Below are 22,965 nucleotides of genomic sequence, written 5' to 3'. Positions count from 1 at the left end.
TTGAGGTGCTCGTCATAGTACTGCTTCCACCTCTCAATCACCTCACACTCGTTCGTGAGAAGGTTACCGTCCAAGTCCTTGCACATATCGGCTTGCGGCACGTAGCCTTTGCGCGAACTATTTAGCTTCTCGTAGAACTTCCGTGTGTCGTTTACGCGGTACAGATTTTCCATCGCCTCGCGATCTCGATCTTCCTGCTGACGCTTCTTCCTTCGGAAAACCTTGTCTGTTCCGCGCTTGTCTGTATCGCTCCACATTCAATCTCGTGCGGTGTTGCAGCATTCTCGCCCGTGCTGCATTCTTCTCCTCTACTAACAGTTTGCATTCGCCGTCAAACCAGTCATTTCTTCGGTCCGGGATTGCAGTACCTAGTGCCGCTACAGCAGTACTACCTATGGCTGAACGGATGTCCCTCCAGCCATCTTCAAGAGAAGCTGCGCCAAGCTGCTCTTCCGTGGGTAGTGCAACTTCCAGCTGCTGCGCGTAGTCCTGGGCAACTCCGGTGTCCCGTAGTTGCTCAATGTTGGGTCGTGGCGTTCGACTTCGACGTGTGTTATGCACCGTCGAGAGTTTTGAGCGCATGCATACTGCAACTAGGTAGTGGTCCGAATCTATGTTCGCACTGCGGTACGTGCGGACGTTGATAATGTCGGAGAAGAATTTCCCGTCGATTAGAACGTGATCGATTTGGTTTTCTGTGTGTTGGTCAGGTGATCTCCAGGTGGCTTTGTGGATATCCTTGCGGGGGAAAAAGGTACTTCGAACTACCATACCCCGGGAGGCTGCAAAGTTCACGCATCGTTGGCCGTTGTCGTTCGATACGGCATGCAGGCTGTTTGGCCCGATTGCCGGTCTATACATTGCCTCCCGTCCTACCTGAGCGTTCATGTCGCCGATGACGATTTTGACGTCCCGTTGCGAACAGCCGTCGTACACCTGCTCCAGCTGCGCATAGAACGCTTCTTTCTCGTCGTCGGGTCTCCCTTCGTGTGGGCAGTGCACGTTGATGATGCTGTAGTTGAAGAAACGGCCCTTAATCCTCAACTTGCACATCCTCGCGTTGATCGGCTGCCAACCAATCACGCGTTGGCGCATCTTACCCAGCACTACAAAGCCGGTTCCCAGCTCGTTGGTGGTGCCACAGCTCTGGTAGAAAGTAGCCGCTCGATGCCCGCTTTTCCATACCTTTTGTCCCGTCCAGCAAAGTTCCTGCAGTGCTACGACTTCGAAGTTGCGTGGTTGAAGTTCGTCATAGATTAACCTATCGCAACCCGGGAAGCCGAGCGATTTGCAGTTCCATGTTCCGAGTTTCCAATCGTAGTCCTTATTTCGTCGCGTAGGTCTGTGCCGATTGTTCCGATCCGTATTTCTTTCTTCGGTATTTGCAACTTTGTTTTTTTTCCAGGGCGGCTTGTTGGGCCTGCCCCAACCCCCTGTCTCGCCGGGGGACCATCGTGCACAGCTCTGTTTAGAGTCCCACGCTGGCACTAGGACGGTGATCAGCCGCTCCTAACATGGAGAACAGACGCCGTTTTGAGCCGCACCTCCATGGTGAGCAGACGCTCAGGTTTGGTGAAGCATTTCCTCTATCACCGTACTATGGTTACCGCGCCAGTGTTCGCGTCGCACCTCTTCACTTTGCTATTGCCGGACTGGCAACATTGCCCAGGCTACGCCAACCAGCTGTGTCCATGTTTCAGCTGGTAGTCTTTTGTTATCATATGACTCGAGGAGGCGTGAAGTAGGAACTTGTGAGGACCAGGGCTAGGTATTCCGCTCCTTCCAGGTTGTCAACTCACCATTTTGTAGCCCATATGTTAAGGCCTATATGTTAAGGGATATAATTTAGCAAACTTAATAAAAGTTCCGAGACCTTGTTTTATTTCAGAGCCTTGATGTTAAGGGGTTAATTTCAGGAAATTTCATTAGCTTGGGGCAAATCGTAAAAGATTAATTGACTTGGAATAGTTCAGTGACTTCCGTAGAAGTTCAGGAAATTTTAGTAAAACATAAGAGACCTTTGCGGAGAGTCAACAAAATTCCTAAAAAATCTAGGAACTTTGTAGATGAGCAGTGAACTTTGCATCACACGAGATTGAATGTGGAGCGATACAGACAAGCACGGAACAGACAAAACTCGGGGTTTCGAAGGAAGAAGCATTTGCAGGAAGACCGAGATCGCGAGGCGATGGAAAATCTGTACCGCGTAAACGAGAAAGTTCTACGAGAAGCTAAATAGTTCGCGCAAAGGCTACGTGCCGCAAGCCGATATGTGCAAGGACTTGGACGGTAACCTTCTCACGAACGAGTGTGAGATGATTGAGAGATGGTACCAGTATGTACTATGACGAGCACCTCAACGGTGATGCAGCAGAAAACGAAGGTGGCACGGCAACAGAGCTTGGGGCACGCACAGAAGACGACATGCTACGGGCCCCTGATTTTCAAGAAGTTGAGGAGGAGATCGGTCGGCTGAAGAACAACAAAGTGGCTGATGTAGATCAACTACCAAGTGAGCTATTAAAATACGGTGGTGAAGCACTGGCTAGAGTGCAGCACTGGGTAATTACCAAGATTTGGGAGGAGGAGATATTACCGGAGGAGTGCATGGAAGGTGTCGTATGCCCAATCTACAAAAAGGGTGACAAGTTGGATTTCTGCAACTACCGCAACCAAATCACACTGCTGAGTGCCGCCTACAAGGTACTCTCCCAAATTCTATGCTGCCGCCTGTCACCATTTGCACACTTACACAATTCGTAGGGCAATACTAGGTTCTGCAAAAATGCCGCGAATACAACGTGCCAACACATCATTTGTTCATCGATTTCAAATCCGCATACGACACAATCGATCGAGATAAGTTATGGCAGATTATGCACGAGTACGTATTTCCAGATAAACTGACGCGATTGGTCAAGGCGACGATGGATCGAGTGACGTGCGTTGTTCGAGTATCGAGGACACTCTCGAGTCCCTTTGAATCTCGAAGGGAGTTAGGGCAAGGTGATGGACTTTCGTGTCTGCTATTCAACATCGCGTTAGAAGGTGTGATCAGAAGAGCTGGGATAGACACGAGTGGAACGATCTTCAGGAAGTCCATCCAGCTTCTTGGCTTCGCCGATGACATCGACATCATGGCACGGAACTTTGAGACGATGGTGGAAACGTACATCAGACTGAAGGCTGAAGCTAGGTGGATTGGACTTGCCATCAACGTATCAAAGGCGTGTATAAGAGGCAGAGGTTCTGGAGAAGACAATGTTAGCCTCCCAGAGTTCAGATTGACGGTGACGAAATCGAGGTGCTTGACGTGTATTTGGGTTCACTGGTGACCGCCGAAAATGATACCAGCAGATAAATTCAAAGACGCATTATGGCAGGGAATCGTGCCTACTTTGGACCCCGGAGGACGCTCCGATCGAATAAAATTCGCCGCGGCACGAAGTTGACTATCTACAAGACGCTGATTGGTCTCGTGGTGCTTTGAACGTGTTTGGCACGTTGTAAGAATGCCGCACGACGACCCAGTGGAAATAGTTCTAGAAAGCGACCCAACAGGAACAAGAAGAGGAGGCGTGCAGCGGGCGTGGATCAACCAAGTGGAAGGCGACCTACGGACCCTTCGCAGAGTACGAGGCTGGTGACATGTGGCCATGGATCGAGTAGAGTGGAGACGACTTCTTCGGACAGCAGAGGACAACAAGGCCTTAGGATGATTGGTAAGGTAAGTAAGGGAATCCAGATCGAGCCACCTGCAGCGTACACACCGCAGCAAAACGGGGTGTTCGAACAGTTCAATCGGACGATTGTCGAGAAGGTTCGAACGATGCTGACAGAATCTTAAGCTCCGAAGACTCTTAGGAACGAAACAGTTCGGCGGTTTACTTGACTAATAGAAGTTCAACCAATGCTTTACCCTGTCGTAAAACTCCTGCAAAGATGTGGACTGGTGACACACCATATTTGAGCAAACTACGTATGTTTGGCGACGAATCTCCGCCGTTTGATTTCCAAGCTCAAGGCGAAGATGAAGAAGCGAGACCTTCTGAACCGAAGATGAAAACAACGAGTTTGTTGAATTCGGAGCGCTCACTTCGCAAATAGACTGTGGTTCAAACCTCGAAATGGTAACCACGGGGCGAGGCGAAAGGGAGCGCATGCTCCCCGGTCAGTTGAAACATTTTATAATTTGAAAAGTTTTCACTGCCGCGCAATCCAAATCTGCAGATACTAAAAATAATGAATGCTCGACCAATTCCGAAGGTCCGATGATACGAGGATGAGGCCGCGCGTTTGATCATTGATGTTCCTGAAGCGTACAACGACATTGCTGGACGCACTGATGAAGACCGTGTATGGTGACTAGTAGACCATCCCACTGGTGTGGTTCCTATAAATTCGAAATGAGTGTTCCGAATCAAGCAAGATGAAAATGGAAAACCTGTGCGATACAAGGCTCGTTTGGTTGCCAAGGGTTTCCTGCAGAAGGCCGGAGTCGATTTCGGTGAAACCAATTCCCCCGTTGCGAAGTTGGCGACCATACGGACAGTTCTAGCTGTAGCAGTCCGTCGAAAGATGTTTGTACGCCAACTAGATGTGAAGACCGCATTCCTCTATGGTGAACTAGAAGAAAACATTTACTTGGCCATATCTGAAGGAGTAACCGCACCATTAAATTGTGTTTGCAAGCTGACGAGATCGCTATATGGCCTGAACTGAATGATCTTCTCCTGAATTTTGGCTTCACTCGTTCTCGTCATGACTACTGTATGTACACCAGGATTGACGATCGAGAGGGATATACATCATCGTCTATGTTGATAACTTGCTCATCGTTCGCGATCGGCTGGAACTAGCGAAGCAAATGCAAACTTCCCCTATCCAAGAAACTGCAGATGACAGACTGCGGCACCGTAAATCACTTCCTAGGAATCAAGGTATGCTATGATCAAAACGGTGGTAGTATGTCACTCAATCAAGAAGTTTACGTGGATCGTGTTTTGGAAAAGTTTGGAATGCAGGACTGCAACCACGTCAAGACACCGATGAAAAATACAGCTTTCTCTCTGTACAAACTGAGAGTGCTGTTATCCATCCGTACCGTGAATTGCTGGGAAGCCTGATGTACACAATGCTGTGTGTTTGACCTGCCATATGCTATGATGTTGGATACTTAGGGCGTTTCCAAAGTCAATCTGGCGAAATTCACTGGCACGAACTGAAGAGAGTAGGCAGGTATTTCAAGGGTACGAAGAATCTGACGCTTCAAGCGTTTCAATGACGTCGAATCTTTGATCGGATACGCTGACGCCGACTGGGCGTCCGATCTAAGGATCGAAAATCCGTTAGTGGCTTCGTGTTCAAGGTTTTTGGTAATACCGTATGCTGCTTTAAGCTTGCTGCTTCCGGAGGGTTATTGCTGAAAGGAATCCCCGATGACCTGAAGCAAATCCAACCTGATGAAGCCTTGATGTTTGAAGACAATCGTGGCTGTTAGCCATGGCCTCCAATGCCGAAACAAACGAGTGAAGCACATCGACGTCAAACACCATTTTTAGAGACCATGTTGACCAAGGAAGACTCAAGATTGAAACAATCGGAACAGCAAACCCGTTCGCAAAAGCTCTGGAAGTTGGACGTCTCCGAGAATTAAGGACCCTCCTATGGCTAACCGATTGGAATAATAAAAAAATATCCCAGTAAGCGACTATTACTCTACAAATATCAAAACTAACGAATCTTTTTCTCATCAAATCACGTATCACATTTCCTTCGGTGTATTAATTCCGTGTACTCTCTGCGAGGTTCGTGTCTCGACCAATTCCCACCGTTTCCGCAGCGTGGCGCTCGCATCACTTAGAACAGTTATCCGCATTTCTCTCACAAATTCTCTCACACTCACTCTCTCCCTCTCTCTCTCTCTGTATTTCCTTCGTTTCAGATTCTCCTGTGGGCCAAACCGGACGCCAGCACGTGTCGCACGCCGTATGAGTGGGCCTGTGGGCGGTTCGAGGAAAAGTACATCGCCCACAGCTTGTTCGGTGTGAACAAGGGCGAGTGGAACTTTGATGCCTACCAGGACTATGAAGGTTAGTTTTAGCTTTATTTTCTATTGGTGAAGATTTTTCGAAACGGTTCTTTTTTTTTTTTTTTCAGAAACCACCGCCGTTTACGAGTTTATCTCCAAGCTGCCATCGGTTGCGGTGACCTACTCGACCCAAGCGATGATCAAGAAGTTGCACTCGATCTGTACCACGGTGGAAACGGTTAGCAACAACGAAGTGATTACGTCGCTCAAAAGAGCCCTCAACGATTTGGGTGAGTTCAGAATAGTACAAATGGGATTGCTTAAAATCGTAAATTTTCGTTTATTTGCGATCGGTTTTTTTTTCTTTATGGTACAAAGTTGGCTTCTTGGAAAGAGTTGTACGAACGTTTTTCGTACGCCTATTATCTTCTTCGCTTGTGTTCCTATCCTAAGGGAAAATAAATCTACTTTATCTTAGTTGGAATCCTATAATGATACATTCTTAGCTAGCCGTCGTCATTATCCAAACCGTTCAACCGAGTCTCGTTTATCACATGTTCAAAAGGTTTACGTCTGTTATAGTGCTTTGTACTTGTCCGCGACCCTAAAGGCTCTTAGTAGTTCGGCGATGTGTTGTAGCTACGGCTGAACGAGTTCGATCCGGCCGAAGAGCCGGAGTTGCCGAATCCACTGCCAAAGCTAGAAGAATCAGCACCGCTGAAACCGCTGGCGCCACCGAATCCGCTAGCACCACCAAATCCGCTATCGCTGGCTCCGCTGAATCCGGAAGATCCGCTGTTGTAGGTGGTAACTCCGGAATTGCCGAAGGCTCCAGAGGAACCACTACCGAATCCAGACGCTCCAGAGGCACCACCACCGAATCCAGAGGCACCACCACCGAATCTAGAAACACCACCACCGAATCCGGAGGCACCACCACCGAATCCAGAGGCACCACCACCGAATCCGGAGGCACCACCACCGAATGCAGAAGCACCACTGAATGCAGAAGCACCAGCAGTGGCTGCAGCTCTAGCGCCAGCGTTCTTGCCCTGATATTTGATGAAGTAGACTTCCGGCTTGGCACTGTTGTAGGTATCGACGGCGGCATCGGCGGCAGACTGGGCTCCGGCTTCTGGCTTGTTGACCAAAACGTAGACAATAGTCTTCTCCTGGGTACGGGTACGAGCGGCGGCACGGGCAGCGGCACTAGCGGATGCACTCGGGGCCTTGATGAACAGAACCTTGTAGTGGGTCTGGGGTTGGATTTCGACACGGGCTTCAGCTTCAGCGTTAGCTTCGGCTTCAGGGGCGACGTGGTAGTAGAAGTGTTTCTTGACAATCTGTTTTTCGAAGAAGGAAAGCGATAAAGTAGAAAGCTTTTTTTCTGGAATAGTGTATGAGCATTTGATAGTTACCTCAGGCTTGACGACATAACGGACTTGAGCTCCTGCAGAGGCACGAGCAGAGGCACCACCGAAAGCTCCGGCACCACCGAAACCAGAAGCTCCGGCGCCACCGAAGGCACTAGCACCACCGAAAGCGGAAGATCTGGCTCCAGCACCGCTGAACGATCCACCACTGCTGCCGCCACCGAATCCTGCACCGCTACCACCGAAGGATCCAGACGAAGCACCAGACTGCAAAATACGACGGAACGGTTCAAAACTCCACCACCGCTCTAAGGCAATCAAGATGATCGTGAACTTACCGAACTGAATCCACCTGAGGAGCCACCAAGCACGGTCTGATCGTATGCCACTGGTGAATAGTCAACGGTGACTGCCCGGGATCCGGCACTGGCTCCGGAGAATGAGTTACCGCCTTGGAAGAACTGGGCGGAAGCTACCGCAAGGCATGCGGACAAAAGCTGAAAAGATACGTACACAAAAAAGGGATCAAGGCGTGCCAAGGGTTTGTAGCTTCAAATTCACTGCATCCATTTCCAGGTACAGCATTCACATTTGTTCACTTCTCCTTCGAGTGTTGGATCACAAATTCAAGAACCACAATTGATGACACCAGCTTCGCCGAAGAAGCACTATTATTCATCCCTGAGTTTAGACCAATCCTCTCACTCCGCCAGGGGAGGGGGAACTCACCACGAATGCACGCATCTCGAATATTTCACTGCTGCGGTTAGTCCTGTAGAACTGAAGAATCGATCCTGACTGAATTAGAACGGGGACACCTGGTGGCTTTTATACCGCCTCCGATGGGAAGAAGTTTTCCTCCAAAACGGCGGTGTTGCACCCTTGGAAAGTCTCTAATCGAAAATAAAGTTTTTATGGCTCCGAAATCCACCTTCTTCTCGTTCGCATGTTCACAGCTCTTGCTAAAATCTCTTCTTTCTGTTTTCGGACATCCTTGAGCCGGTTTTGTTTTTTTATATTTTTATTAGAGATGGGAACTGGAGAAGGTGCGCGACTGCATTTGTTGTTTTTCGTTTCTTGCGTTTTTGGGGGTTTCTGCCTACGAATTGAATTATCTTGACACTTTCGCGTTTTCGCGAAATTTAGAATAAGCATTCCACTGTTTGTCCAATGTCAAGTTGGAAGATGCAGCGAATGCAGCGGAGACAAATGCAAATGCACCGACTGGAACCTGTTTGTTGGAGACAGTTTTTTTTTTCTTCTTCTTTGATTCGTTAATGTGGATGTTCATTTTAGGGGAAAGTGGGGCAGTTTGGCCACCTTAAGAAAATCATCACTAATCGTACAAAGTTCAGTGGAAAATTCGAAAGATGTTTAATCAAATGGATAGGTCAAGCCCTTTTTACACCATGAATACAAATGGAATGTTAAAAGTAAACTTTTGAATTTTATGAAAGAATGTTCGCTTCGTAATTATTTTCTGTATAATAAATTAAATTTTGAGATGTACTGCCTATTAAGGCTATATTTGTTCAGTCTTGTGAATGACTGATTTTGTACCAAAGCAGCTGCTTCAAAACGCGATTTCATAAGGTGCAGTCATATTTATAAAATGAATAATGGAAAATTGAACAATTTAAGTTGAAATATCAGTGGTCCTCATATTGGCCCGAATGGACTTAAGTAATATTTTGTTAAGATTTTTTTTAATGTTTATTAAAAACTAGAAAAACATCGTGTCATATAAGTAACCAATGAAAATTGATAAAGCTGCTGAAGAAATATTTACGATACGTTATAAGAAATTACCTATAGACCATATTTTCTGATTCAGAAATCTTATAAATTTTTTGACATTTTGAGCTAGTCTAACTTTTTTCGAATATTTTCACTACAGAAAAATACTTTTTAGACTAAAATTAAATGGGCAGTTCAAGTAAGCCTGCATCAGTTTTTTTGCAAAAATATGTTCAATATGTTGATTTTTAAGCGGGTGGCCATATGCCCCACTTTCCCCTACAGTAAAACTGTGAAAGGTATCAAAGTTTGGATTTTTGAGCATTGAAATTGCCATCTTGTTTTGCTTTTTTGTTTCCTCAAAAACCCCAGTTTTCTGAAGTCAATGATGCTTGCTTCATAGTTCCAAAGGTTAAATTCCTAAACGGAATTCGTCCATTTTGACTCTTGCCTCATTTTTCAATTGGTTGTGTTCGATATTTTTCAATTGCCGTGTCTATCGAATATAGTAATCACTCAAAGAGCGCGGTTAATCGGGAACGCGCAAATGGAAACCGCGTAAATCGGCCGCCCATATTTTACACCAATAGAAAAAAATAAAATTCACCCTAAAAACGAAGACAACATATCAAGAAGACTGGCAACTCTTCCATTTTCTTAAACGAAATGCTTCGAACGATTTGATAGCAAATGTTACAACCTCAGAAGAAAGGTTTGTGTATTTGCTCATTTTTCTATGTATTACTTCCACCTTCACTCGACCGCAGCGCTACTGTATCTGTAGCTTGGATTCTGGCCGAGTTGCCAGTTTTCTTGATTTGATTTCTTCGCTAAAAATCAACAACTGACCCATAAAAAACAGGCAGATGTGCCAATATTTAATTTTCAAATTCAAAAATTGTGGCACTTCTAAAATTCCTAGGGTCTGTAAATTATTTTGATTGTAAAAAGATTAAAAATAGGGTCGTCTACTTTATTCGAAAGCAAAGTCGTTACACGTTTTTTTCAAAAGAAGTGTTTATGGGTTTTGCAAGTGGCCTAAGATCCATAAATTAGATTAATGGGCACAAATGTTCATAATTAACCAGAATACAGTTATGGTTCCTATATATGGATCATGAAGACAACGGAACGTCCTCCGGAAGATTCGGAACATCCGTAAAATTGGTTAATCCACGAAACTGATCCTAGAGTTCCACGGTTTTTTCGAAAACATTAGGAACTGTGATATAAGAAAGAATTTGGGTTCATGGACCTGGATGGCCATGGGAGCATGCTCAGGAAGATACGAAACATCTGTATTTCCATGAAACTGATCCTAGATCTCCTCCTCCGAAAGATCCAGAACATTCGTAAAAATGATTCATCCATGAAACTGATTCTAGAGCTCCGCGGTTTTTTTTCGAAAACACTAGGAACTATGATAATAATTTAGAGTCGTGAAATAAACATGGTCCCGGACGGCCATGAGACCGTCCTCTGGAAGATCCGAAAGATCCTTAAAAGTGATCCATCCATGAACCTGATCCTAGAGCTCCGCGTTTTTTTTTTAACACATGGAACTGTGATATAAAGGGTGATACGGTCAAAATTTGGTCAAGGGAAAACGCGTGTAAATCGGTGAAATCGTTTATTTAAAAAATCAAATTAATTTTCTTTTTCAATTAGTATAAAATTCAGGTAAAATATTCAGTTAGGCTTCCGCTTTTCCAAATCCGAATTGCCGGGCCTTACGCTTGACCCCTGCCATCAGATTTTGTACAGCCACTTTGTCCACCTTCTTCGCCGCAGAAAGCCAGTTTGCCTTGAACTGCTGCTCGCCCTTAACAGTTTTTTGGTCTTCTTTAGGTTCCGCTTGACAATAGCCCAGTATTTCTCAATTGGGCGGAGCTCTGGCGTGTTGGGAGGGTTCTTGTCCTTGGGAACCACCTGCACGTTGTTGGCGGCGTACCACTCCATGGCCTTTTTACCGTAATGGCAAGATGCCAAATCCGGCCAAAACAGTACGGAACAACCGTGTTTCTTCAGGAAAGGCAGCAGACGTTTATTCAAACACTCTTTCACGTAAATTTATTGGTTGACAGTCCCGGAAGCTATGAAAATGCTGCTTTTCAAGCCACAGGTACAGATGGCTTGCCAAACCAGATATTTCTTTGCGAACTTTGACAGTTTCATGTGCTTGAAAACATCTGCTACCTTTCCCCTTCCTTTTGCCGTATAAACTCCTGTCCCGGAAGCTGCTTGTAGTCGGCTTTGACGTAGGTTTCGTCGTCCATTACCACGCAGTCAAACTTCGTCAGCATCGTCGTGTACAGCCTCCGGGATCGCGCTTTGGCCGTCGTATTTTGTTTATCATCGCGATTTGGAGTCACTACCTTCTTGTAAGTCGATAGTCCGGCTCGTTTTTTGGCTCGATGCACGGTTGTAGACGATACACCCAGCTTATTTGCGGCATCTCGGAGAGAGAGGTTAGGGTTTCGCTTGAAACTACCGGCAACTCTCTTTGCCGTCTCAGCGGCTTCCGGTTTTCGATTTCCCCCCGATCCAGACTTCCTGGCTGTCGACAAACGTTCCCCAAACACTTTAATTACATTTGTAACGGTTGATTTGGCAACTTTTTAGCGATTTTGCCAACTTTGCGTGCGAGTAGCTCGGATTTTCGCGATGCGCGAGCAAAATTTTGATACGCTGCTCTTCTTGCTTGGACGGCATTTTGACAATTGAAGAGTGAATTCCAAAATCAAAATAGGAGCAACATTCTACACACACACACCTTCAAAATGAGGGGTGTTCAGGTTTTTTAAATGCAAAATTGAAAGAAATACGTCAAGTTGATATTGACCAAATTTTGACCGTATCACCCTTTAAGAAAAAAATCAGGGTCGTGACATAAACATGGACCCAGATGGCTATGGAACCGTCCTTCGGAAGATTCGGAGCATCGGTAAAATTAGTTTATCCATGAAACTGATTCTAGAGCTCAGTAGTTTTTTTTTTAATCACTTGGAACTGTGATATAAGAAAGAATTTGGGATCATGACATAAACCTGAACCTGGATGACCATAGGTCCATCCTCCGGAAAATCCGAAACATCCATGAAACTGATTCTAGAGCACCGTAGTTTATTTCAAAAAATATTAGGAACTGTGATATAGAATGAATTTGGGGTCGTGACACAAACATGGATCTGAATGGCCATTGGACCGTCATTCGGAAGATTCGGAATATCTGTCATACATGAAACGGTGAAAAAAACCGTGATTTTTTCGAAAACTTCACGATTCGAAGTGTTCTCGTGAAAACCGCAAAGTTTTAAAATCAGTATCATCGATGCACCACTTTTACGGATCTTCCAGAAGTGAAACCGCCTTCGGGTTCATGTTTATGTTACGGTCTCAAATTGCTTCTTATATCACAGTTCCACGTGTTTTCGAAAAAAAAACCGTGGAACTCATGGAGTTTTCTGGATTGACCATTTTACGGATGTTCCAGATCTTCCAGACGACGGTACCATGCCATGACCCCAAATTCTTACATCACAGTTCCTATTGTTTTTGAAAAAAACCGCGGAGCTCTAGGATCAGTTTCATAGATTGACCTCTTTTACGGATGTTCCGGACCTACCAGAAGACCATGGCCATCCGGGTCCATGACCCCAAATTCTTTATTATATCAGAGTTTCAAATGCTTTCGAAAAAAAAACGTAGAACTCTAGGATCAGTTTCGTGTATTGACCACTTTTACGGATGTTCCGGATCTTTCGGATGACAGTCTCATGGCTATCAGGGTCCATGTTTTTCACGACCCCAAATTCATTATATCATCACAGCTCCTAGTGTTTTTTTTTTCTAAAACTGCGGAGCTCTAGGATCTGTTTCATGAATTGACAACTTTTACGGATGTTCCGGATCTTTCGAGGACCGTTCCGTTATCTCCACGTTCCATATATAGGAACCATGATTGTATTCTGGCTAATTATGAACCCATTAATCTAAATTATGGATCTTAAGCCACTTGCAAAACCAATAAACACACCTAAAAAAAAAGAAAAGTGTAACGATTATTTTCGTTTTTGAAAAAAGTAGACGAACCTATTTTCAATCTTTCTGCAATTCTATAGGCTTCGTAGTCGGCGTAAAGTATTTTACCCACTGTGTTTGGAGTGTTAAATGTGCCCTAACTAATTCTGAATTGTTCCATAAAAAAAAATTCTGGAGAGTGGTTCCATACTAATTCGCTAATCCATTTATTCTTTTATGTTTTGATTTGGATGTAAATTTGCAGAAATGTTCCTTTTGCCCAAAATCGCCATTTTCCAATCGAAATTTTGAATCAAGCCTTATTGTTGAAAAGAAGGACTACGTGGTCTTGTTTGTTAACTGCAGCAGGAGCTTGTGTTTTGTGTAGGAATAGGAATTTGAGCGGGGTTCTCTCTGTTTATACTATTTAATATGACGCGCTTGACATAGATGGCCCACAGCGCCTCACGAAGAGCTACTAATTCCGATCAATAGATGTGCGGCTTCTTCCTCCTTCTATGGATGGTCATGTGGGCTGCAGCTCGCTGCTTGCAGACAGCCTTTCGTTGTGAACTGGAGATCACTGTAGTAGATAGAGTTAGTGTTGAATAAATAATGAGTAGAATCAAGTGAGCGTGAAGCGTGATAGTTCGCATGTAAACAGAATCTCATTGGTTAGAGAATTTTGATAGGTTAGCAGGTGTAAATATGAAGTACCTAAGCTCGTTGAAGTCTTTCTTGTAACGAATTTTGGAGGTGACGGACCACCAGCAGCAGCAGAAACAGCAGCAACAGAAACAGCAGCAGCAGAAACAGCAGCAGCAGCAGCAATAGAAGCAGCCGCACCCGTGAGAGCTGCATCGCTAATTCGTGTTGCCGTGGCCGAGGCTGGAAACCTCGGTCCGGTCACGACAATGGCGCAGTTGGTACGATAGTGTAAGTATAGTGGAATGACTAAAGAACTGAAGAATTATTTTGAAAAATTGCCATGACCTGATGGATGGTAGAAAGAATTACCATGACCTGATGGATGGTTGTTAGAATTACCATGACCTGATGGATGGTAGATAGAATTACCATGACTTGATGGATGGTAGAAAGAATTACCATGACCTGATGGATGGTAGATAGAATTACCATGACCTGATGGATGGTAGAAAGAATTACCATGACCTGATGGATGGTAGTTAGAATTACCATGACCTGATGGATGGTAGATAGAATTACCATGACTTGATGGATGGTAGTTAGAATTACCATGACCTGATGGATGGTAGAAGGAATTACCATGACCTGATGGATGGTAGTTAGAATTACCATGACCTGATGGATGGTAGATAGAATTACCATGACTTGATGGATGGTAGAAAGAATTACCATGACCTGATGGATGGTAGAAAGAATTACCATGACCTGATGGATGGTAGAAAGAATTACCATGACCTGATGGATGGTAGTTAGAATTACCATGACCTGATGGATGGTAGATAGAATTACCATGACTTGATGGATGGTAGAAAGAATTACCATGATCTGATGGATGGTAGAAGGAATAACCATGACCTGATGGATGGTAGTTAGAATTACCATGACCTGATGGATGGTAGATAGAATTACCATGACTTGATGGATGGTAGAAATAATTACCATGACCTGATGGATGGTAGTTAGAATTACCATGACCTGATGGATGGTAGATAGAATTACCATGACTTGATGGATGGTAGAAAGAATTACCATGATCTGATGGATGGTAGAAAGAATTACCATGACCTGATGGATGGTAGTTAGAATTACCATGACCTGATGGATGGTAGATAGAATTACCATGACTTGATGGATGGTAGAAAGAATTACCATGATCTGATGGATGGTAGAAGGAATTACCATGACCTGATGGATGGTAGATAGAATTACCATGACTTGATGGATGGTAGAAAGAATTACCATGATCTGATGGATGGTAGAAAGAATTACCATGACCTGATGGATGGTAGAAAGAATTACGATGATCTGATGGATGGTAGATAGAATTACCATGACCTGGTAATTTTGGGACGGATGGTAGATAAGAATTTCCATTACCTGATGGATGGACTGAAGAAATTTAGAAATAGTTAAAATTGCCATGACTTGATGGATGGACTGAGGAAATTTTTAAATAGTTAGAATTGCCATGACCTGATGGATGAAATATCTCTGAGATGGTAGATGAAAGTCCCCCGAGAGGGTAGATAAAATTCCCCCAAATTGGTGGATATAATGCCCCCCCCCTTCCTCAATTAAGGAGAGTAGAAGAGGGGAAGAATGTAGTAGATAGAGTTAGTGTTGAATAAATAATGAGTAGAATCAAGTGAGCGTGAAGCGTGATAGTTCGCATGTAAACAGAATCTCATTGGCTAGAGACACTAACTCTATCTACTACAATCACCACCACTCACTGATTGAATAAAAACCGTGTGGTGAGACTGTGTTAGGGAAACCGCTTTTCGCAGGCAATCGGTGATTATTTTAATTATCAAAGGAACAGTTGCACATTCGTGCAATTTTCAACAGTAATATTCTTAAAAAGGAAAAGTCTTAGCTTAACAGATGCGTAGGAATATTTCTGATCGATTGGTGATGAAATTATTGAAATTGGTCCAGGGGCAGCTGAGTAATTAACGTTCAAAGTCTTTCATAATTTTGTTACATGTTCCATTTTCGGTTTTCACAAAGTGTACCTCCATATAAAAAATCACAGACGTAGTCCTACGTCAAAAACCGCCCACTGCGTTTTCACCCCCTCTCAATCGTCTAGTCCAATATTCCTTCCTAGGGCTTCAAATCTACCAGCATCCAATGCTTTGGTGAAGATGTCTTCTAGTTGGTCCGAAATCGGAATGACTTCCACATTGGTCTCGCACAAAGTGGTGTTTAATTTCAATGTACTTGGCCCGTTTGCACTCGAGGTTTTTCGCCATTCCGATGCATCCTCGGTTGTCCTCGAAAATAGGAACAGGTTCGACGGTCTTCAACCCAAGATCGCCTAATAGTCCTGTAAACCAGATAGCTCCAGCTGCTGCAGCACTCAATACCACGTATTCCGACTCGCTCGATGATGTGGCCAGAGTAGTCTGCTTCTGACTGGACCACGAAACTGGAACAAGTAACCGCTTCAGTGCGATCCAATGTTGTTGGCCGGGTTGCTGTTGAAATCGGCCAACCGGGTAATGGGTTGGACATCATAACATACATAGGGCTTCCAAGCAGCTCACGGTAAGGTTCTGCAGTTGTTGGTCCTTCATTCACAACGAGTTTCAATCCTTTTTCCATAGGTGTCCTTGACGGATTGCAATCAGCCATGCCAAACTTCGCCAGGAGATGTGTGATGTTTACTGCCTGCGACAGGTGGGACATGGCTATTTGCGACGAAACTATTGAGTGTAGCATTTTGATGTCTCTAAGAATATTTCTTCATTTATGAAGTACTTTAATTGAGTAGTGAACATTTTTTATTAAGGGGGGTATACACTAAGATAAAAGAAAATAACTTTTTTATGTCTTGTTGAAGTTGCTGAACATCTATGAAAACATTGTAGATGAAGTCATTTTAAGAAACTTTGTCCAAAACGTCAATTTTATATCTCTCAAGTGAACGAAGTTATCGGGTGAAAATGGAGCACGCTAGTACCCCCTTAAAACACGCTTTTTACCATAACTTTTTATTTTGAATTTTTAATTTTTTTTAAATGTTTTACAAAGTTGTAGGTGCTCTTAAAATGCACATTTTTGCTCAACGAGCAAACTGCCATCTCTTCATGTAAAGAATTTACATCCGTATTTATAATTTTTCAACACTAATTTTAAAGGGGTGTATCTTGCAGGTAGGCAGGTATTAGCAGCTAATCTCAACGTTATTTTGATCAGCATCTTCTACTCTACTATTACATATACAATTCATAGGGAGATCCAAGGGGATGCCTTATGAATTTTCTAATAAACTACCTCAATGTTTTGTTACGTTTTGCTGTTTTCATGACCATTTTTTCCAAGTATGGACATTAGAGTGGGTTGCAGCTTCGACAAAGTTGTTTGGTGTAGTATTCCCAATCAATGTGAAAGGGGGAATACTACCAGAAGACGTTGCTCTAAAGCCAGTAAAGTAGTCAAGGAACTTACCTGGGAGCTTGCGCGATTTATCCCAGAAATTCCTTTCATCTTCCTTTGGAAGTTTCTCCATGAGATTCTTCCGGAGGTTTTTTTTTTCCGACGAGCTTCATCTAGCTTCCCTTGGAAACCGTTACTCCTGGAATTTTTTTTCGATTTCCGCAACCGTTCGGGCTTCCTTTTGATGTGTGAAGATGAGAATATTTTTATAGGCCCTTTTCAAAACTAAGGCTTGATTCAAAACTGTGATTTGAAGATGGAAAATTGCTCTTTCGGACAAAAGGAATGTTTCGGAAAATTTTCACTTTAAAAAAAATACAAGAATAAATTAAATCGCTCTGAGGGGTGTTCCATAGCAAATATGAAGGGCCCCTTTGAAACATATGAAATGTATTAAATATTTAGGGATATATTTTTTTAATTACTCGATTGAGATTATGAGCAGTTGGCTAGTTCGTCTCACTATTTAAGGATCATTTATTTTTTTAGAAGCCGTTTAAATCCTGAAGATAAATCCGCTCAGGATCTATGAAGTTTAATAAGTAGAAAATATCGAGGAATCACTTGAAAATTTACAAAAATCGTAGAACATCAACTTTTGGTCAGATTTTTAAACTTTGTGTGAGTCATTTTTGCACATATAACAATTTAAAGAGTCTCAAATATTCTCAAATATTCTGTGTAGAAATCACATTACAAAAATGTACTTACCAAAAGCTAAATATTAAAAAAATGGCATTTATGTACGTTTGTATTAAAAAAAAAATTGAAGAAATGCTTCGTGAAACGTTTGAGTTTTTAACACTTTTTAGAAATTCGTACTCAAAATAAAATTTAAAAATAATACCGTCTCATTTTTCCTTGAAAGACTCAAGGGGTAAGTCACTCAGCACATTGTGCCGTAATTAGATTCGGCACAGCTTGGGCACATCCATCGCCACACCTTCGGCACAATCTCGTAGACATTTGATAGTTGTAAATAGAATGGGACCACTGCTGGTCACTGAAGTTGTTCACAACATTACGGGCTGTTTGGCTGTATATTCAGGAACATCCTCTAATTAAATATACCGGAGGAACTCAGACCAGCAAGTTCGCTTCCTGGTTCACTTATAGATTTAAATCCGAAATGCCGCAAAACAAAACATTCAAGGTGTCAGAAATACCGGGTTGCCGTGATGTTATTTTACAAACAATTGCAGCTTGCTCTATGACCGGTACAATCAGCACACTTGCGGCACACTGACAAAAAAGATTACCCAAGATTTGTGTGCGGAGTGACCTACCCCTTGGAAAGACTTCATTTTTCTCTACAACTTTGTCTCAGACCTCACTTCGACCAGATCATATTTTTGTGCTACAATTTATTGAAAAATGACAAAGACGCCATTTGAAAAAAAATACAAGATCCAAAATCTCCGATTTCATAACAAACACTAACGACGAGCAGTGAAAATCTCGCTAATAAAGCTTTAAAAAAAAATGCAAATTCAACATCCAGGATTAACAAAAAGTAAGAGGTTGTATCCAAGACACGACCGTAGGATCTGACGTATGATTACGTGCTCGGTATCAATATTCGGCGACTGTGTTAGGGAAACCAGTTTTTCCCATCTCGGAAACGCCTCGTTTTCTTATGACAAAATGCTCAGTCGATAAAGGCACAGCTACAAAGCAAGACCATGCTGGAGGTGGCTGGGTTTGATTCCCGCTGTGGTCTAGGAATTTTTCGGGTTGGAAAATTCCTCGACTTTCCTTGGTACTTGTCACACAATTACACTAATGCAACAATGGTACAGGCATCGAAAGCTCTCAGTTAATAACTGTGGAAGTGCATCTAGAACACTAAGTTGAGAGCACGCAATAAGCTAATATGCGATATGCAATAAGCTTGAAATGCGAAGAAGAAGAAGAAGCGCACAAACGTTCGGCGAGACCGGATGGAATTCGATTTTGAAATCTGTGTTAGGGAAAGCGCTTTTTGCAGACCGTCGGTAATAATTTTATTCACCATTGCAACAGTTGGACATTTGTGTAATTTTCAATAGTGACCTATTGGAAATTGATAAAGGGTTAATTTTAGCAGATTTGTAGAAGAATTTCCAATCGATTGGCATGTTTAGAATTGAAATCCATCCGCTATTGACAGAGTTATAAGTGGTCAAAACCTGACCACTTTTCGTGACACAGTCGATTTTGATTTTTTTAAATTTGTTTCCATTTAAAGTCTATCAGACTTTGCCTCTTGATTTGCTGGAGAGTTTGCCTAGGTATTTCTTGAAGCAACTTCCGTCAACCGGAGTGCAATTCTTTTGGACGAGACCCCTCAAAGCGCTATAGACTTACCTTTGATGATGACATGTTTTAGCTTGAAAACGTCGTCAGCAAGCCACTTCAGCTTATTTCGACGAAAGTGAAACACTAGCAACTAGTCTCAGAATATTCAGGTTCTGTAAACTTCTGTAAAGACTTCTTAGAAGTGTTGTAAACCTTCTCAGAGATGAACCAGCCTAAGGCTGAAAGTCTCAGCAATACAGAAAGAAAGAAACATCTTAACCTTCAGAAAAAAATCCTAAATCTAATGGCAGGGACAATTAAAGATCTAGTTATGATTCAATTTATTTTATTTAAGTATATTTTTCGCAGTTCATTTTCATAATCTCACAAATCTTCTTATGGTACAAAGTTGGCTTCTTTTTCTCGTTTCTTGCTTCTTGCTATCATACACCTATTATGGCAGTCGTATTTGGAACATGATTTTCATCTCTCTTTCTCTCTTTCGCTAGCTCACATTCGTTCTCGCTCTCTCGTTCCCGCTCTCTGTCTGACTGTCGTCGCGGAATCTCATCCTAAAGGAAAATAAACCTATTTTATTCGTCCCTAAGAGGTATTTCGCCATTCTTCCACGATCGTTTCCGTAACCAAGGGTTAATAACCGATAATCATTAAGGCGTTCAGGTGTTTAGAAGTTGAGCGAGCTGGCGGTGGTGCTTCCTCCGAAAGCGGAACTATCGAAAGCGGCAGTCGATCCGGTGACGGAAGCAGCTCCAGCAGCGGCAGCTCCGGCCGTGTATCCAGCAGTGTATCCAGCATCGCCCGACGAGATGGCGTCGACGGCACCGGATCTCACATTGTAGGCACCACTCGAAGCAGAAGCATCAGCGCCAGAGAGGAAAGTTGGGGTACCATCGAAAGTAGTTCCACCGTTGCTGAAGTCAAACGAAGATCCACCCGAGGCACCGCTGAAGGCATCCGAAGAAGCACCACCGAAGGCACCGGACGAGGCTCCACCGAAGGCATCCGAAGAAGCACCACCGAAGGCACCGGACGAGGCTCCACCGAAGGCACTGGACGAGGCTCCACCGAAGGCATCCGAAGAAGCACCACCGAAGGCACCGGACGAGGCTCCACCGAAGGCATCCGAAGAAGCACCACCGAAGGCACCGGACGAGGCTCCACCGAAGGCACCGGACGAAGGTCCACCGAAGGTATTAGAAGCAGCACCACCAGCACCAGCAGTAGCACCGCTAAAAGCACCAGCCTTAGCTCTGAGGATTCAAAAGAAAAAAAACGCTAAACTTCTGGTTCATGTTAGATGTTTAATCGTGGTCTTACCCGTTCTTGCCCTGGTATTTAATGAAATAGACTTCCGGCTTGGCACTGTTGTAGGTATCGACGGCGGCATCGGCGGCGGAATTGGCTCCGGCTTCTGGCTTGTTAACCAGAACGTAGACAATGGTCTTCTCCTGGGTACGGGTACGAGCGGCGGCACGGGCAGCGGCACTAGCGGATGCACTCGGGGCCTTGATGAACAGAACCTTGTAGTGGGTCTGGGGTTGGATTTCGACACGGGCTTCGGCTTCGGCTTCAGCTTCGGCTTCTGGGGCAACGTGGTAGTAGAAGTGCTTCTTGACAATCTCTGGCTTGGTGATGTAACGGACACCGGCTCCGGCCTTAGCCTGAGCACTGGCAGAAGCTCCACTGAAACCACCGGCAGCGGCACCGCCGAAGGAAGAAGCTCCACCGAAGGAAGAAGCTCCACCGAAGGAAGAAGCTCCACCGAAGGAAGAAGCTCCACCGAAGGAAGAACCTCCAGAAGCGGCACCTCCGAGGCGAGAAGCAGAGCCAGAGAACGACGAAGCACCGGCATTGGACGAGGCGAGGGCAGCACGTCCAGCGGCAAGTCCAGCCTGGAATCCTGCATCGTACTGAGCACCACCGGAAGCAGCAGCACCAGCGCTAGCACCAGCGCTAGCACCAGAAATAGCTCCAGAGAATCCAGACGAGCGGAATTCGGCACCGCTGCTGCCACCACTGCCAACCACAGTTTGATCAAAGCTAGCGGGCGAGTAGTCTACCGAAACGGAACCCTGACCGACATCATAGCTCGACACACCGGCACCACTGGCGGCGGCAGCCTGACGTAACTTCAGGCCAATGTCGGCGGACGCGATCGCCAGACAGGCGGAGAATAACTGTGAAGAAAGGACTTTCCATTAGTAACTGCTTCCCATCAATAGATGGCAGTTGATTAGAACAGAATCTCTAAATGAAAAGAAGCCACCCCTCCGAATAACCAGTTCACATAATTTCACGCAAATTTCACTGATCAGTCCATTTCACTCATCACACAGAACTCAACAACAACAACCGCAGCTTCTTTTCACTTAGTCCTGAGAATCCTTTATTTTTCACCCGAAACCTACCACTATGGCGCGCATTGTCTTTTTTCAAACACTAACGTTGTTACTAGAACGATCAATCGAGCTGGAATGAAGATGAGATAATGCTTTCGGTTTTTATATACCGCCCCACAAACTGAAAAAAAAAACTTGTCCAAAAGCCTTGCACGTCTGTCTGTTAACCTGTTGTCGGCAATCGCGCGTGCAAGATTTCGATAGGGATGTGGTTTTTCGGGGTGGTTATTCTTCTTATTTTGTTTTTCTAATCGCCGCGGTCGTTCGTTGGTGGTAGCATATCGCAGATTTGAGCTCGACGACGCTAGAAGGAAGATGATCCCCACTTGCCGGAGAGTCAAAGCGATTGTGGCTCATTATTGGTTTATCTGCAGGCGTCGCCACCACCACTCCAGCTACCGCTAGCGCCTTCCCTTCCAAGTCGGTGGCAGATCGATGTGAAGAGTTCTGATGCCATCAAATCTAGAGTGACTCCCGGTGATAGCGGTGGGCGTTGATAAATGGCAGTGGTTGGTTGTTTATTTGACTGCATTTCACGTTCAGAATGTCACGCCTGAGTCACCAGCCAAGCTGACAGGTGCCACTAAGCTATCAAATTTGGCGGTCGTTGGATTCGGTTTAATTTATTACCCCCCGTGTGAATTTATCACCATTGGAGGGCCTTTTCTATGTCAGTCCCTTTTCGGTCCGAAAACTTGTTTTTGCCCCGCCCTAAACGGAAAATTTAGCAAACCGGATTAGCTCGCAACTCGCGCCTTATGCTTACATATAATTCAAACAAACATCTAAAATAGTCCATTTGGTCGGATTCTAGCATATCTCCGAGAACCATCTCTTTTGGACCACTTAGCATATTTCCCGGTTTCAAAAATGGTAATTTCCATTTCGAGCTCAAAAAATCGCTTTCCAGTTTCAGATGCATCCGCTGAAGCATTTGAGCCATCAACTGGTGCTTTGG

General features: G+C 44.3%; 3 protein-coding genes across 3 annotated transcripts in view; 1 reads left to right on the top strand and 2 right to left on the bottom strand.

Moving 5' to 3' along the window:
• The window catches only part of goe (gone early), a 284,648-nt gene that overhangs the window by 190,151 nt on the left and 71,532 nt on the right, over nt 1–22,965 (top strand). The window contains exons 5-6 of the mRNA XM_065228890.1: nt 5,945–6,092; nt 6,160–6,321. Of these exons, the coding sequence (XP_065084962.1) occupies nt 5,945–6,092; nt 6,160–6,321 (310 nt within the window). The remainder of the gene's footprint in view (nt 1–5,944; nt 6,093–6,159; nt 6,322–22,965) is intronic.
• On the bottom strand, nt 6,646–8,239 carry LOC135707105 (pupal cuticle protein 36-like). Its single transcript, XM_065228839.1, has 4 exons — nt 8,134–8,239; nt 7,743–7,901; nt 7,450–7,671; nt 6,646–7,374 (listed from the first exon to the last, which is right to left on the bottom strand). Exons 1-4 carry the CDS (start codon nt 8,146–8,148, stop codon nt 6,646–6,648), a joined length of 1,125 nt encoding a protein of 374 aa, XP_065084911.1. The 5' UTR covers nt 8,149–8,239.
• LOC135707164 (uncharacterized transmembrane protein DDB_G0289901-like) lies at nt 19,928–22,112 on the bottom strand. Its single transcript, XM_065228909.1, has 3 exons — nt 22,017–22,112; nt 20,926–21,785; nt 19,928–20,858 (listed from the first exon to the last, which is right to left on the bottom strand). Exons 1-3 carry the CDS (start codon nt 22,029–22,031, stop codon nt 20,273–20,275), a joined length of 1,461 nt encoding a protein of 486 aa, XP_065084981.1. The 5' UTR covers nt 22,032–22,112; the 3' UTR covers nt 19,928–20,272.

This window comes from Ochlerotatus camptorhynchus, unplaced genomic scaffold, assembly GCF_037179485.1.
Source record: "Ochlerotatus camptorhynchus isolate MF236.1 unplaced genomic scaffold, CSIRO-AGI_Acam_v1.1 ptg000304l, whole genome shotgun sequence".
Classification (NCBI taxonomy): domain Eukaryota; kingdom Metazoa; phylum Arthropoda; class Insecta; order Diptera; family Culicidae; genus Ochlerotatus; species Ochlerotatus camptorhynchus.
The sequence above is the reverse complement of the archived record's forward strand: the minus strand, read 5'-3'. Positions and strand labels throughout refer to the sequence as shown.